At 37.8% G+C, this 16745-nt stretch overlaps 1 protein-coding gene across 1 annotated transcript; it reads right to left on the bottom strand.

Moving 5' to 3' along the window:
• Positions 1–3347: 3347 nt before the first annotated feature.
• Positions 3348–14912, bottom strand: vkorc1 (vitamin K epoxide reductase complex, subunit 1). Its single transcript, XM_052102227.1, has 3 exons — positions 14526–14912; positions 3993–4102; positions 3348–3901 (listed from the first exon to the last, which is right to left on the bottom strand). The coding sequence occupies exons 1-3, from the start codon at positions 14714–14716 to the stop codon at positions 3684–3686; spliced, it is 519 nt and encodes a 172-aa protein (XP_051958187.1). The 5' UTR covers positions 14717–14912; the 3' UTR covers positions 3348–3683.
• Between the last annotated feature and the right edge of the window lie 1833 nt (positions 14913–16745).

Raw genomic sequence — 16745 nt, 5'->3', positions numbered from 1 at the left:
GTATACTGGCCAAATACATAACTCATTGAGGATCTGAAATTGTAAAATAATAATAAATAAATAACACCTGCTTATATCAGCATCAGATCTTTGAGGTATCCCATTGTTGTGAAGGCAGTTAAAGTTGCCTTTATTAAGCTTTGCAAATGAGGAGAAAATAACTATATATATATATATATATCATCATTCATAAATATGTAGAATACAAAGTAATAAATAAACAATAAAAGCCTGGTTCAACAAAAAAGTGCTATTTCATCTCTATCAAAGGAAGTTCAGTAAAATGTAATATCTACATATTACATAATACATATGTAAAATTTACAAATTCACCTAACCCTCCAGTGTGTTGAGAGCTGATGTGTTTGAGTATTAAATAAACAATACTTTTGTTATCTATGATGAGACACCTATGAATAGTTCATAGAGAGTATACACATTACAAGTGCAAATGTTTCAATAGTAATGAGTGGGTGAATATTTATATTTCCATGTAATTTCCCCCAACAAAATGTCTGTGTACAATGTTAAGGAAGCATTAGCATTCTTTGTTGCACTGAAAACTTGTACTTTTGATTTTAGACTCCAAAAAACTAAACAACAAAACTAGGCTAAATGTCTGCTAAAATATGATGCCTTGGGATTGAGAACCTGTTGCATTGGGGGTATCCCTGCAGTAAATGTTGGGTTCTTCTAGTATAACTCAATGAAGAAGAGCCTCAGAGTCAAATTAACTGACTGAACACAAACAAAAAAAACAACTACTGTACATGCATAGGCCTATGCAACTTGATTGATGCCTTCTTAGGAGTCTAAAGTTTAGAAATGTTGTTAAAAATGAATTTCAGCAACACAAAATAATAACAATATAGTTAATTAGGACTCTGCATATTTATCAGAAAACATCTTTGCACTGTTACTTATCAGCCTCTCTTCTTGTTTTCTGAAATATACTGTAAGTCCAAAGAACTGGACTGTACATGCAAAACATATTAGTTTTTTTGCAAATCACTTGTGAAGAAAATGTATGTAGTATTACTTAACTACAATAAAAGTGAGCACTCTCAATATCGAATTCAATAACTGACATGCAATAACAAGATGCACTGTATTCGTGTACAGCTTATATTGAACTTCATGTGAAATACTGTATTTTTATGTCTAGCCAGTGAAAAATTATGTTTGGGTGGCATTCATCCCTCTCAAAAGTTGTGTACAGATTAAGCATATTTAAAATCGATCACTACTGGCAGTTATTATATTAGTCCATCTTACTAAGACTACATTAGCTGAAAATGTATATTGAGACTCTCAAATAAATAATTTAACATGAAGAGTCGAAATATATTTTTTCTGTCAAGTGGGCTTTAAGAGACACATGGGAGTGACTTCCTTTAATCCGATATGTCACTTTACTCCTAGCTGATTGGTTCAGCATCTATTAGCGATCTGTTACCCAGAACAAAACCTGCCATGGAACAGGTTAGCCATGTAGCGTAAGATTCTATGGCGATAAACAACGGTAAAAGCCGACCAGCCTTCATGGTACCTAAAACCAAGGGTTGATGCAAACTAAACTAAAACTAACCTGTCTAGCCACCAAAACCGTCTTCATGGTATAGGCCTCAAGCGAGAAATATGGAAACAACAACAGTATGCATGTCAAGAACGTGTGTGAGGAGATCAGGAGATACCTGCGTTTGTTTAACTAGAGTCTAACTTTATAAAATAAAGGCATCTTTATGTGTCTAAACTCACTACTTTAATCTGTGCCCCATTAATTGGTGCCCCTAGATTGAAATGAGCCTTCTGTTTTACCATCAAAAGTCAGTACACTAAAAGATAACAAGAGCTTAACTTTAGCAGGACAAGTATTCTTTACTCGAGTCAGTAACCAGTTGCATATCAAATGTGGTCCCCTCCAAACCTGATTGCTAGGTTCCTTGTTTAGCTCACTGGTACTATTTTATTTATTTATAAACATATCTTTATTACGAGGATTAACCCCTTGAGATGAAGCATCTCGTTTTCGAGGGGGTCCTCCAATACATCAAAGCAAAAAAAGAACCAAACCATACTATTTATGAATAGGATTGGTTTGCCAAATGGATAGAATTGTGATTACTAAGAAGCATTGAACCTTGTGTATTGTGGCATAGATATGCAAATTCTCTGTTAATGTTTTTGAAACATATATATGTTGATTCAATTATTCATTTTAAATACTTGCTTCCAAAACTATAGCATAGGGTTGATTCACTTTGTAAGCTGTGGTGAGCTGCCGATACCTCAACCAGCACCATCAATACTGTTATGATTGCTCACACTAGATTTTATTTCCCCAATCACGGAGACGGTGATATAACACTGGCGGGAGAATTCCAAGAGAGACCTCACTGATTCAAGCTAACACTCATTTCTGTTTATCTTTGTAACGTTGCTGGCAAGGACGAAGACGATGACCAGGGTTGGACTAGTAATCTGGCATAACGGGCATTTCCCGGTGGGCCGACGCACTTTGGGGCCGATCAGGGGCATACTGGCCATCGGGAGAACCTAGAGGGATGGTGGATCGGCCGCGAAACGGGCAGAATGGGCCGCGATAAGCTAAAATGAGCCGCCGTGTTATGCAAAACAGACCACAAAACAACACTGCGATATGCAGAAAAGAACAGCGATTTCTCTTCCTAGTCCAGCCCTGATGGGAGGAGAAAAAAACAAAATATACATGTAACTTTAACAACAGCTGGACGGAAGAATTTAATGTCATATTTCGAAGCCATATCGACAATGCCCACAATTTTTGCAAAGTGTGTCACACTGATTTTAATATCGAACACGGTGGGAAAAAATATATAACTTCATTAAATCACAACGGCACAATTTGTATGTATTTAGCCTGCCTCTGCCATCCGGCACCCCACCCCCACCCCACGCACTCAGAGTTCTCTCGGATCTTGGTACCCAAATGTTGACAGGTATGAACCCTAGAATAATAATCACCCACTCATCTGTCTACACAAATCAATATTAGCACCACACTTTAAAACTGAGACATATGTTTGCCAGTTTGCTAGGCTAGAATTTGGCTACTGGCTACAATTAGCAAGGGCCCTATATCCCCCTGTGACAGGAGGACCCCTCGTTATTATTTATTTTATGTATTTATTATAAGAATGTGTATCTATTTATAGCTGACCCAATGGACCAGATACAGAAAATGATATAGGATATCTTCAAAAGTACGCTGTTAACAAAAACACCTACAGGACAGTGAGGACACATGATGACATAGCACCTCAACCTCAAGCTGCATATAATAGATCACAATCACAATCAAGCAGGATTTAAAGGAAAACCTTCCTTTATTAAACACATACAGCTGCAATAACATTTTGATCAGAAATCAGTTTCACATTTTACTTGTGATGTACACGTAACAGTCTGGAAATAAAATTAAAAACAAAGGGCATGATCATCAACACCATACAATGTGCTGTGTTGTAACTGTATTACTTCAGTGAAGAAGTAGTTTGTTCACTTATTAAAGCTGATGTGTGTCATTTTATTTATATTAAAGTTCTTTTTCGTATACAACATAAAATGCAGAGGAATATTTTGATTGATTTGACCTCAACATGTATCACAGTGGTACTGTGACTCAAGCAAACACATACTGATCTTTATTCATTCTTTTCTATCTTCACCTGTCCCTCCAATCCTGTCCTCCTCTTTAGGTTGGTGTAGAGGAGTGCAAAGTTTATGATGTAGGTCGATACACACACCATACAGAAATCACCCAAGATGAATGCAAGAATAGCAGCCAAATACAAAGAGCCAGCCACTGACACCCAAGATGACATAACAAGAACGAACGCTGCTCTACTGGACACTAGCTGACCTGTTGACAAAGACCATAAAAGTTACATGTGAAAAGGACATGTAAACTGTAAAAAGTATATAATAATAACAATAAGCCTAACAACACTTACCCAGACCCAGTTGCAGTGTATAGAAAATTATTCCCAACACACTGTTCGGCTGGTTTAAAACACTGTCTTTGGAAGCGAAGATCTGCACGAGCCCAAATCCACGTCCCCATCTAAGAGAAGCATTACAGTTTGGTTAGCATAAACATGCCAAAACAATATGCAACAGTAATTGCTGGCAGAATGTTACTTGATGGCAAACACATGTATAGTTAAATAAAAATAACATTCTAATTGTCAAGAGGATTTTGCAAGAATGTTAGTCACGATCAGTGGCATGCACGGACCTCAGGGACAGGGGAAGACGGATGAAAAAGTTAACTGATTGTGTGTGTGTGTATATATATATATATATATATATACATACATACATACATACACACACACACACATACATATATATATATATACACACACACACACACACACACACACACACACACACACACACACACACACACACATCAGCCACAACATTAAAACCACCTGCCTAATATTGTGTAGGTCCCCATCATGCTGTCAAAACAGCGCCAACCCGCATCTCAGAAATACTGAGTTACAGTACATTTTGTCAGTTCGAACCCGTCTGGCCATTCGCTGTTGACCTCTCTCATCAACAAGACATTTCCATCCACAGAACTTCCACTCACTGGATGTTTTTTGTTTTTGGCACTATTCAGAGTAAATTCTAGAGATTATTGTGCATGAAAATCCCAGAAGATCAGCAGTTACAGAAATACTCAAAGTGGCCCGTCTGGCACCAACAATCATCCATGTGATTATCTAATCAGCCAATCATTTGGCAGCCGGTCAGTGCAATAAATCATGCAGATACAGGTCAGAAGCTTCAGTTAATGTTCACAGCAACCATCAGAATGGGGAAGAAATTTGATCTCAGTGATTTGGACCGTGGCATGATTGTTGGTGCCAGATGAGCTGGTTTGAAACTGCTGAACTCCTGTGATATTCACACACAACAGTCTCTAGAATTTACTCCAAATGGTGCCAAAAACAAAAAAACATCCAGTGAGCAGCAGTTCTGTGGACAGAAACGCCTTGTTGATGAGAGAGGTCAGAGGAAAATGGCCAGACTGGTTTCAACTGACAAAGTCTACGGTAACTCAGATAAACACACTGTACAATTATGATGAGAAGAATAGCATCTCAGAATATATACATATATGTATATATTCTGAATAGTACTAACTTCTTTGCTTTTAAAGTATCGAAGTATTTTCTTTTATATACATATCCATATTTTTCCATTGTTTCATTTATCACAAATATTAACCTATTCTTTTATATTTATAACAAAAAACCACCATGGTATTACAATGTTTTTTTAGACATGATCCATGGTAAAGCCATGCTTTTGACTTGTATGGCACGTTTTGCCATAGTAAAACCATGGTATATTTTTAGTACAGTGGAGTACTATTATTACATGAAATATGAATAAAGTAAACATTCAGTAACATGGTATTAATCTGGTAATGGCACAGCACTTTTTGATATTGCTCTAATGTTTTCCTTGTATCTTCACTCATCATTTTCTCTCATCTCTACTCCCCCACATCATCCCTGACTTTTTTTGAAGTGATTAGTCTAATGGCTTATTAGTTAACAAAAAAACAAACTGGTTTTGGCTGAATCAGTTTATGACCATATTCTATGAAAGGGAAACAAAGTACGACCACTCCCTTTATAATTAATAAAACGGTCTACATTACAAGTGCACAATGTCGGAAATGCAGTACAAATCCAGTTTTATTCTTTTGATGAATTACAATACAATATATAGAGTGGCCTTTTTATCTGACCTGTTATATGCCCTTTCAATGTTCAGGGGCGAATTCCAAGCAGCATCGTTTCTCCCTTGAAGGGCACTGCTTTGGGTAGGGGATACCCTTGAAAGCTCATTCCAAATGGAAGTGAGAAAATGAATCTTTTCACAAAGGGCTCTTCTACAAGATTTTAAACGAAGGGTACATTCATTCAGTAATGCAATATTCCCTTCAGAGTACCCACTTCAAGGGCACGGCACTTCAAAGTAAGTAGGGCATAGGGAGGATCACTTGCAATTGGAATCTGCCCCAGATATGCCATAGTACGCTGTTAAAGGCACCTCCGCTTAATTTTCTTTAACGCTTTCATGTTTTACAAAGAAATCTCACAATGACACATTATAACTGTTATTATGAGCTTATTAAGAGATTTTAATTTAGTTTTATCTAATTATTTAATTTTATTATTAAAATTGTTTTCCTTTTTCTGGACAACCATAAGAACACATTTAATATTTTGAATGAAAGGGGCTTGCACCCCTGCAGCCCCTCTTCTGAACATGCCACTGGTCACAATTCAACAAATATCCATCATGAAAATTAACCTTGGTTATACTACAGTAACCATAATTTAAAGGAATATTCCAGGTTCAATAAAAGTTAAACTCAACTGACATTATTTTAAGTTGATTATCATAAAAAATTATTTCCTTTTGTCTCTCCTTTTCTTTAAAAAAAGCTAAATCTGACTTACAATCAGGGTTGGGAGGGTTACTTTTAAAATGTATTCCACATCAGATTACAGAATACACACTGTAAAATGTAATTTGTAACTTATTCTGTTAGATTACTCAAGGTTAGTAATGTAATATTAATACTTTGTATTACTTCTTCAGCACTAGCATATTTATATTTCACTTGTTTTGATTATAAACAATTAAATAGCAAGTTAAAAAAAAATACAAAAGTGTAAAACAAAATACACTTACACTAAAACAAAATACATTTTCTGATATTCTGATCAAAAATATGTATGATCGAACGTGGATTTTCTTGATTTTCTTAATATTTTTAAATCGTGGCTGGTAACATGCATGTAAAATGGCTAGAAATAGCATTTTAGCTTAGCATAACGTTAAATTTTTACATGACAATTTACAAAAGGGTAACTATTTCTGCTGCTTCAAACTTACTTCAAAACCCCAAATAGTGTACCACATCCGATTTCGTCTATGACATCATATTCACCTTTTAAACAGTGTAAAAGCACCCTCTGCCTGCTTGTATGAATGTAGCACATAACAAGAAAGTGTTTCACCACTGTTCAAATGTTCCTCGGATTGCATCATTTATAAGGATAAAGGTTTTCCAACTGAATAGACTAAATATTAAATAAAACAAATCTCTTCAGATTGTGATAAAATCACTTACAAACCTTTAAATATTGGTTATAACTGGGTAAAGTTATATCCAAGTTTACAACTCGTTGTCATGATGACTTAACAGCTCAAATAATGCACAAGTTCTAAAAGAAGAATTAAAGGTGCTCGAATCGATTTTAAGGGCCCGATATCCTGTACCCGAACATTCAGACACCAGCAAAACTGCTGTAGGAGGCATTTAGAAGTAGGTTTTAGATATGAGGATGCTCAGTAAAACCATGACATAAAAATGTGTTATCAATGACTTTGTCTCATTTTTGGAGTAGAATTCAGGGTCATTGTTAAAACCTCTCAATGATGACTAAAAATAAATATACTGTATATGCAGCAGGAAATGTTTAATTTGTCTTGTTTACACTGTGAATTAATGACGCTGATGCGCTAACACGCAACCATAATATGCAAAGATTACACTCTGTTATTGTAATTTATGATGACACTGATTCCATTGCAAAGATGAGTGTATAAAAGTGTACATTTTCATAATACAGATTAAAAAAAGAAGAAAAAAAAGTGATTGGCTCACTTTGGGCATATGTGTGAAAGGCTTTCGCTGCAGATGGCATGAGTGAATGGCCACTTGAGAGAATTGGTCTTGAACATGGTCATGGAAAATGTCTCTACGCGAAGATTGTACGGATGTAGGTTAATTTGCACCAGCTCGCTAATTATGCTACACGCCAGCTTGTTCTTTTTAACTGATTTTAACTGACTGAACAACACAAACAGAATTAGCTATCAGCCTCAAGGTAGGTGGAGCTTCAGGTTACACCTATTGATGACATGGGCAATGGCAGTAAGGAGGAGTTTAGCAGCCGGTAAAATGTTGTCCTAAAAGTTCACCCAGGTGAGCTGTTAGGAACAACAAAAACAAAAGCAAAAACACCTTCTTTTTTGCCATATTTTGTTCTAAATGTCATCACACCCATTCGTTCTTTGATTTTGTATGATAATGGAAGGCAAACCGCAGCTACATTATGTTCATCCTGAACCACCATAAAAATGAAACAAGAAAAGAAAGGCCGTGTTAGAAACTTCTACAACGAAAAAACGTCTGGATCAATAGCGTGCTAAAAGCAGAATTAATATTGCCATTGCTTTTCCACGTTGGAGGCAACCGTGGGACTCAAAGGGCTTGAAAAATGATGCCATGGTTGCTGTTTTTCTTTTGGACAGGTAATTACATTTGAATTGTTTTTTATTTATTTTGTTAATGTAATGAATTATTTAGCTCATGTAGTTTGTGTACCTTTACAAATTATCTAAACACTAACAGCAGCTATGGTGTATAATTTAACTATTTAAAAATTTTCAAAGTTACGAAAACACTGCAACATCCACACCTTTGGTGCATGGATTCATAAGGCCACCACCAACCAACAGTTTCGACTGTGAATGAGACATGAGGTAATCTGAAACAGTTGCGATCAAATCCACCAACACGTCTCTCCTCCTGGCGCTTAGACTCTGCTCTGTGTGTGTGTACATGTATGATAGAGGCGGCGAGCTTTGGAGACACCTCTGAAGCGAGGGCAGGCTCTATGCTTTCAAAGCTAGCTTGCTAACTGCTAGCCTCTCAGGATTACACAACCTAGCTTTAAACATTGCATTGACATAAGTATCCAGACCCTTAACTCAGTACTTAGATGAAGCCACTTTGGCATCAATTACAGACTCAAGTCTTTTTGGGTATGATGTGGCAAGCCTTGGCAAGCCTTGTACATCTGGAACTGGGGATTGTCAGCCATTCTTCTCTATAGATCCTCTTAAGCTTGGTCAGGTTGAATGGGGACCATCAGTGGAAAGCAATTTTCAGGTCTCTCCAAAGATGTTCTATTGGGTTCTAGTCTGGGCTCTGGCTGGGCCACTCAAGGACATTCAAAGAGTTGCATCTCTTGCGTTGTCTTGGCTGTGTGCTTAGGGTCAATGTCCTGTTGGAAGGTCGGATGTCCTGATTGTTCTTGACCAGATTTTCATTAAGGATATCTCTGTATTTAGCTGCTTTCAGCTTTCCTTCAACCCTGACCAGTCCCCCAGTCCCTGAAAAACACCCCCACAGCATGATGCTACCACCACAATGCTTTACTTTTGGGATGGAATTGCGCAGGTGATGAGCATTTTCTGGTTTCCTACAGACATCACTCTTGGAATTGAGGCCAAACAATTCAATCTTCTTTCATCAGTCCAGAGACTCTTGTTTCTCACAGTCTGAGAGCCAATTGGGTGCTTTTTTGCAAATTCCAAGCAGGCTTTCATGTGTCTTGCACTAAGGAAAGGCTTCCATCTGGCCACTTTTCCATAAAGCCCAGATCAGTGGAGTGATGCAGTGATGGTTGGTGCAAATTTTTGCAAAGGGAAAATGCCTGGTATGCCAGATTACCAACCCAGCCCTGGTGGCCAGCTCTAGGAAGAGTCCTGGTTATTCCATACTTCTTCCATTTAAGGCTTATGGAGGCCACTGTGCTCTTGGGTACATTAAATGACAACATGTTGTGTAAGCTTCCCCAGATCTGTCTCAACACAATCCTGTATTTCAGCTCTGCAGGCAGTACCTTTGACCTCATGGCTTAGTTTTTGTTCTGATATGCATTTTCAGCTGTGAGACCTTACATAGACAGGTGTGCGCATTTCCAAACCATATCCAATAAATTGAATGTGCCACAGTTGGACTCTACTTAAAGTGTAGAAACATGGGATGAGGCATAGAACATGGGCAGAGAAATGGGATGCACCTGAGGGTAAATTATCAGTGTCATAGTAAAGGGTCTGACTCCTTATGACAATGTGATATTTTATACATTTTATTTTGGTTATGTATATGCTTTGTCATTTTGGGGTATGGAGTGTAGATTGGTGTGAAAAAAATAAAATAATTGAAAGCATTTTAGCATAAGGCTGCAACATAATATAATGTGAAACAAATGAAAGGGTCTGAATAATTTCTGAATGCACTGCATATCTGGGCCTTTAGCTGTTCTAACTTCCACAAGACTGAGCCACTGATTTAGCCACACCTCCTCTTTCCAAAACCCAACATATCAAAGATACCGCATTTAGAGCAACAAAGAGCGGAAGAGCAGCATTGCATGTTCCCACAGTTGTCACAACAGTACAGTAACGAAATAGTGCCCTAAACTGACAACTATTTTTAATCTGATTATGACATTAAACCCAAATTAATTAATCCACTTTAATTACAACAGCATGAGAACATGCAAAATGATTGACAAGCAGAAAGCGTCAATGACCGCAACACGTGGACATCTTAATGTTTGCTGTTTATGGAGTCTAGAACTGTCACAAAGACCGGTGTGTTGTCTCAGGACACTTATTTAAGTGATATATTTCATGGAATAGAAAAACATTTCTGCATACCACTCCATAAAAAAAAAATCACTTACAGCACCTTTAACAGGACTGCACAATTAATCTAAATAAATTCTGCTCCCTTCACAGTTTATTTGAGCTGCTCTGTCCAGTCTATATTAAAAAGAGCATTGTTGGTGTTTTCAGAGCGGTTCTGCACTCCACAATTCCTTCTCATGCTTCGAGTAACAGAAGTGCTCCGAGTTCGGTTCCGTTTGCTTATGTGCGCTAAACGCTTTATTTACACTAAACTGGCGCATCCCGCATGAAGCGTTTTTTATTATTATCTGCGGTAGCAGCATCTCAGTCTCCGCAAAGCACAGGTATCATAATAATAACGCAGAATACAAGATGGAGAATAATTCAAACATCTTTATTAAATGATTGCTGAGCAAACAGCATTAACAATAACACCTGTAGAGTCCAGAAACTTCTCTTCCTCCAGTCTTCCGTCATATGTTTACATCACAAGAGCGTATGTCGCTCTTATTACACTCCCCACGGAAACAAGTAAAAGCGGAACTAATATTACCAACATCCAACAAAATGAAAAGGAACATACATATAATAAATCTATATTAAATATTTAGTTACTACACTATAATGCATTACTAAATTAAATATAATAAATAAAAATTAAATTAAATGGTGACAAACTAACAAAATTTTCACTTTAAAAGTGAATTTTAACTAATTACACAATGATGATTCATCGACATTATAGACATTACAGTTGTATCATCTGTTAATGCCTGATCTTCTGTAAAGCTGCTTTGAAATGATGTGTGTTGTGAAAGGCGCTATACAAATAAAATTGACTTGACTTGTCTTATTTACAGGCTGACTCAATCGGATTGTTTCAATACAAGTAGCATCTGAATATTACCCAGCAAACACAGAACGTTCCCCTAATGTTAGCATCCCATTTGGTTATGTTTTTGGGATCCAATTCCTAGGAACGTTCTCTTTAGGTTCTCTTTTTTTATAACCATAAACATCTCATTACGACTGGAGTCTTGGATCCATGGACGAGACGCTACATCAGCAGCTGACACTCTGGGAACTCCTCTCAGGAGTGACGATCTCTGAAACCCTATACATTGGAATTGCCTCCCTTTTGTATTGAAAAATAGGAAGAAGAACAAGAAATAAACCATTTATGGTAACAGCATAACAATTACACTATCCAATAGAGGAACATTGCATAAATAGCTCTGCTTCACACATAGGGGGAAGAAAAGAGACAACAAAAACAGTCATAGACTGAAAAGGCCACATTCCAGATGAGCCCATTTAGGGGCCAGACATGTGGACTCCAAAACTCCAGTTGGGGATGCCAGATCATGCCTCGGGCTTGCAAGAACAGATCGAATAACCTCCTATTGGTGTTGAAAAATAAGAAGGAAGAACAAGAAATAAGCCATTTATGGTAACAACATAACAATGACACTAGCCAACCAAAGTAGAGGAACACTGCATAAATAGCTCTGCTTCACACATAGGGGGAAGAAAAGAGACAAAAAAACAGTCATACACCAGAATGTGATACAACGGCAGGAGGCATGGTCAAAACCAGTCTGTCAAATTAAGCAGTGATACTAGCCATGCAGGGTAGTAAACATTGCATAAAGCTCTACTTAAAGTGGTCATAGACCATGCAAGTGACACAGTGATACTAGCCAGCAGGGTTGTGAAACACTGAAAAATATCAACCCTCTTTCGCAGCCCACACCTGGGAGAGGGAGTGCACATCCAAGTTATAAAACCTGACAAAAAGTGTTAGGGAAAGCCCAGCAGCCAGACAGATGTCCTCTAAGGACATGCTTTTCATCCATGCCCAGAAAGAGGCCACAATCCAGATGAGCCCCATTTAGGGGCCAGACATGTGAACTCCAAAACTCCAGTTGGGGATGCCAGATCATGCCTCGTGCTTGCAAGAACAGATCGAATAACCTCCTCTTGGTGTTGAAAAATAAGAAGGAAGAACAAGAAATAAGCCATTTATGGTAACAGCATAACAATGATACTAGCCAACCAGAGTAGAGGAACATTGCATAAATAGCTCTGCTTCACACATAGTGGGAATAAAAGAGACATAAAATGGCCATACACCAGAATGTGATACAATGGCAGAGGAAGACATTGTCAAAACCAATATGTCAATATAAGCAATGATACTAGCCACTCAGGGTAGTAAACATTGCAAAAAGCTCTACTTAAAGTGATCACAGATTGTGCAAGTGACACAATGACACTAGCCAACAGGGTAGTGAAACATTGAGACATATCACACCCAACCCTACTTCACAGCCAAAACCTGGGAGGAGAGGGAGTACACATACAAGTTATAAAACCTGGCAAAAGTGTTAGGTGTTTGCTCAATGTACAGTTGAAGTCAGAAGTTGACATGGTTAAAAAACTAATGTTTTAACCACTCCAGATTTCATATTAGCAAACTATAGATTTGGCAAATCGTTTAAGACATATACTTTGTGCCTGACAAGTAATTTTTCCAACAATTGTTTACAGATAGATTACTTCACTTTTAATTGACTATATCACAATTTCAGTGGGTCAGAAGTTTACTCTGTGTGTGTGTGTGTGTGTGTGTGTGTGTGTGTGTGTGTGTGTGTGTGTGTGTGTGCGCGCGTTTTTGTGATATACCAGGACAATTTTGTAAGTTATAAACTGGTAATCACAAGGTTATTATGCTATAAATGTGCTTTATGAGGACATAGACTAGTGTCCCCATATTTCAAATCGCTTAAAAATCATACTAAACAATGTTTTATTGAAAATGTAAAAATGCAGAAAGTTTCCTGTGATGATTAGGGTTAGGGGTTATGTTAGGTTTAGGGGATAGAATCTATAGTTTGCACGGTATAAAAATCATTATGTCTATGGAAAGTCCTCATAAGGATAGGAAAACAAACATGTGTGTGTGTGTGTGTGTGTGTGTGTGTGTGTGTGTGTGTGTGTGTGTGTGTGTGTGTGTGTGTGAGTGAGAAGTCAAAACTGATGCAATAGGTTTAAATTATTTTCTTTTATCTTTTTTTTTTTATCCATTAAAAATGATGGACAGGCATTAATTATCTGTTAACACATCCCCTGGCAGGTTAGGTTGAGTGATTTATTGTGCCCCGCCATAAATAATGAGCCTGAAATGTGAATGATACACTTGCTGTAAAGGGTGAAGGTCCAAACAACAAATCGTTGATATGGGTTCCAGAGCAGGAGAGATATATGATGTGGCATTGTGCTCTGGTTTATATGCATGCAGTGACACACACATGAGGCGGAGCACAAAATGCAATTGGAACTGGTGTGATGTTACAGTTTCAGAGATTGTCACTCCTAAGAGGAGCTCCCATAGCATCAGCTACTGATGCAACATCAAAGTGACCAACTTGAAAGGGAACTAACATTGTAGGGAGTTTTTTGTGTGACAACCTAAAAAGAACGTTCTCTAATGGTTATTTTCAGGTTCTATCTTTTATAACCATAAACTAACCTGCATAGAAGGTTGCAGGGAAGTTTTTGTGGGACAACCTAAAAAGAGCTTAAATAGAACATTCTCTGATGGCAATGTTTATGATTTATTTTTAAAACCATAAACTAACCTTCCCATAACACTGTAGGCTTTTGTGACAACCTATTAAGAACTTAAACAGAACGTTTCCTAATGATTTATTTTTCGTTTACATTTTTCGTTGTTACTTATTATTTGATTATTTCATAAATGTGGCAGAGAGGAAAAACAGACAACAATGACTTCAGTGCAGTACGGCGTTTATGTAGATCACATTGTACGGGATATTGCATGCTTGCCTATCAATAACAGACATCGCAAACAATAGTTTGTCATTCGTGCAAAACACACGAATTACATGTAGTCAGCTTCGTAATAACAAAACGAATGTAATAAGCAGAAGCGTTTAGCCTACCTGGAGGTAAAGACTTTTGAGCAACTAACAGAGTCGCCCAGGTCGCACATCGCGCGGTACTCGGGATTTCTCTCCCGGGACAGCTCGACGTGCAGCGCATAAATCGAAAGAACTAACCCCAGAAAACACAGCAGAAAGCGAGCACGATATTCCCATTTAGGAACTCCAGCAGTTGAATTGCTAGATGACATTGCAGTTAAAGTTAATGTTTTTCCTGTTTAACTATTAGGCCTACTTATTCAAACAAAAAGGCTATTTTTTTAGACTAAACTGAAATGTCTACTTTTGAGTGCAATTTTCGTTGAATATATATACTTCGACTTGTATGTGTATGCTCGATTGTTTTTTGCAAGACTCCCACCAAGCAGAAACACATTACTTAACATCTGCAACGTGGAAAAACCTGAAACGCGCTGTGATTGGACCATTGTACTAAAACGGGTGGAATGACCGTAGTGACAGGAAATAACGTTGGTCCTGCAGAGGGCGCTCTGCGGCCCAGAAAGCCTAAATCCCATTGAGTCACTTTCAAATCTCAGGACGACTTTGTCTCGCTTCAATTTATATGTTAAAAAACATAATCGTATAAATCCACTGATCTATATAGATCAGTGTATAAATCTATTATTTTGAAGGACTAGCTGACTGACACAAAGCAAATGACACATTTAAATCCACCCCAGCACTTCTGTCATGTTATTAAAATAGCATAGGCTACATTGTTTTGTAATCACAAACCACTGTGATTGGTTCGAAATGAACAGCGATAAGAAATGTATTACTTAGTCTAGTTGACATTTGCCACAGACTGTGATGACTCGTTTCCGCCTTTTTTAGCAGCGTACATTTTTTTTATATATTATAATTTTTTTAATGTTTAGTGTAAATTTATAACATTATGCTTATTGTTATATTACCCTGGAATTACCGCAGTGAGGGGTTTCTATTACAGCTGCAGTTATTGTGACATAGGTAGCCCTATTTACTCCAATCTGACTGTCTAAATCCACCGCTTTCTATTTTTTCCTCTTCTGGAATGTCATTCAAACGTAATAGTGTTTTTTTTTTTTTGTTTGTTTTGTTTTGTTTGTTCTTGGAGCAAATGGGTAGGCTAAGTGAAAATAATATTTGTTGTGATCTCCCATTCAACCGAACTTCGCCGTTCCAAAACCCAGAGTGTGAAAAAGGCCCGTAGATACATAAAGAAAGATTAATAGCATTTAAATGGAAACTACACAGAGCCAATTGTTATAATGTTGCTTTGCAAATTATTATTCTACCCAGTACCCGCTAATTCGATTTCTTGGACGCCAGTGGTCGAGTGGTACGCTAATGTCTTTGATTGGACGGATGGTAGAGATGTTCCGCAAGTGGACTGCCAGGTTTTTCCTTTCGAAATAACCGGCGTTGAATACATTTCACTTGCAAATATTTTCTGAAATGGTAAAAGAGCACATAATAATAGTTTCGGGGGATTCGTTCAAAACGTTTGTTAAATGGTACAGTGTTGTAAACTAATTCAGTTTCATTGTGTGTATATATATTATTATAGTATTTTAATCTTTAGCAAGTACGCATCATTTATAATTATTTACGTTCGTTCGAATGACCCTGTTCTATCACTCTTCAAATGAGCCCGCCTACCGAGGATGCTGTCAAGCCCTATCGGTTAATACACTTGCGCGGATGCAGACGATTGGTAGTTTTGCTGTCATTGAAGCACAACATGGAAGAATACAAGGAATAAAACGGGTGTTCGTGGTAGCGTAGAATACTGTAGGCATGCTTTGAAAGAACCTGTCACAATGATGAGTCTCAAATCCAAGTGCAAGTGAACAGTTTATTAAAGACTGACAGCACAGGGAAATACGGCCACGAGTAGGCAGGTGCTCTAGAAGTGACAATCTCGAGAAGAGATAAGCAGACTGAAATGTAGCGCAAACTCAGGTCAGCGTCAGGAACCAAACTCCTAGAGGAGTCCTCAGTAGACTGGAGGTAAAGGGGAAATCGGGTTGCACCCGCAAGGAACTAGGACACAAGACTGGGTAACAAAGCACAAACATGAATAACAAACCGACACCAAGCATGACAATTACCAGCTAGATAAAGGCAGCTAACAAGCAGTAGTAATTAATAGCAGCTGACGGCAGTGGAGTAATCAGCTGGTGCTAAGCAACAAACAAGCACTACTAACACGCACGCACACACACACACACCCCG

This window comes from Xyrauchen texanus, chromosome 33 (assembly GCF_025860055.1).
Source record: "Xyrauchen texanus isolate HMW12.3.18 chromosome 33, RBS_HiC_50CHRs, whole genome shotgun sequence".
NCBI lineage: Eukaryota > Metazoa > Chordata > Actinopteri > Cypriniformes > Catostomidae > Xyrauchen > Xyrauchen texanus.
The sequence above is the reverse complement of the archived record's forward strand: the minus strand, read 5'-3'. Positions and strand labels throughout refer to the sequence as shown.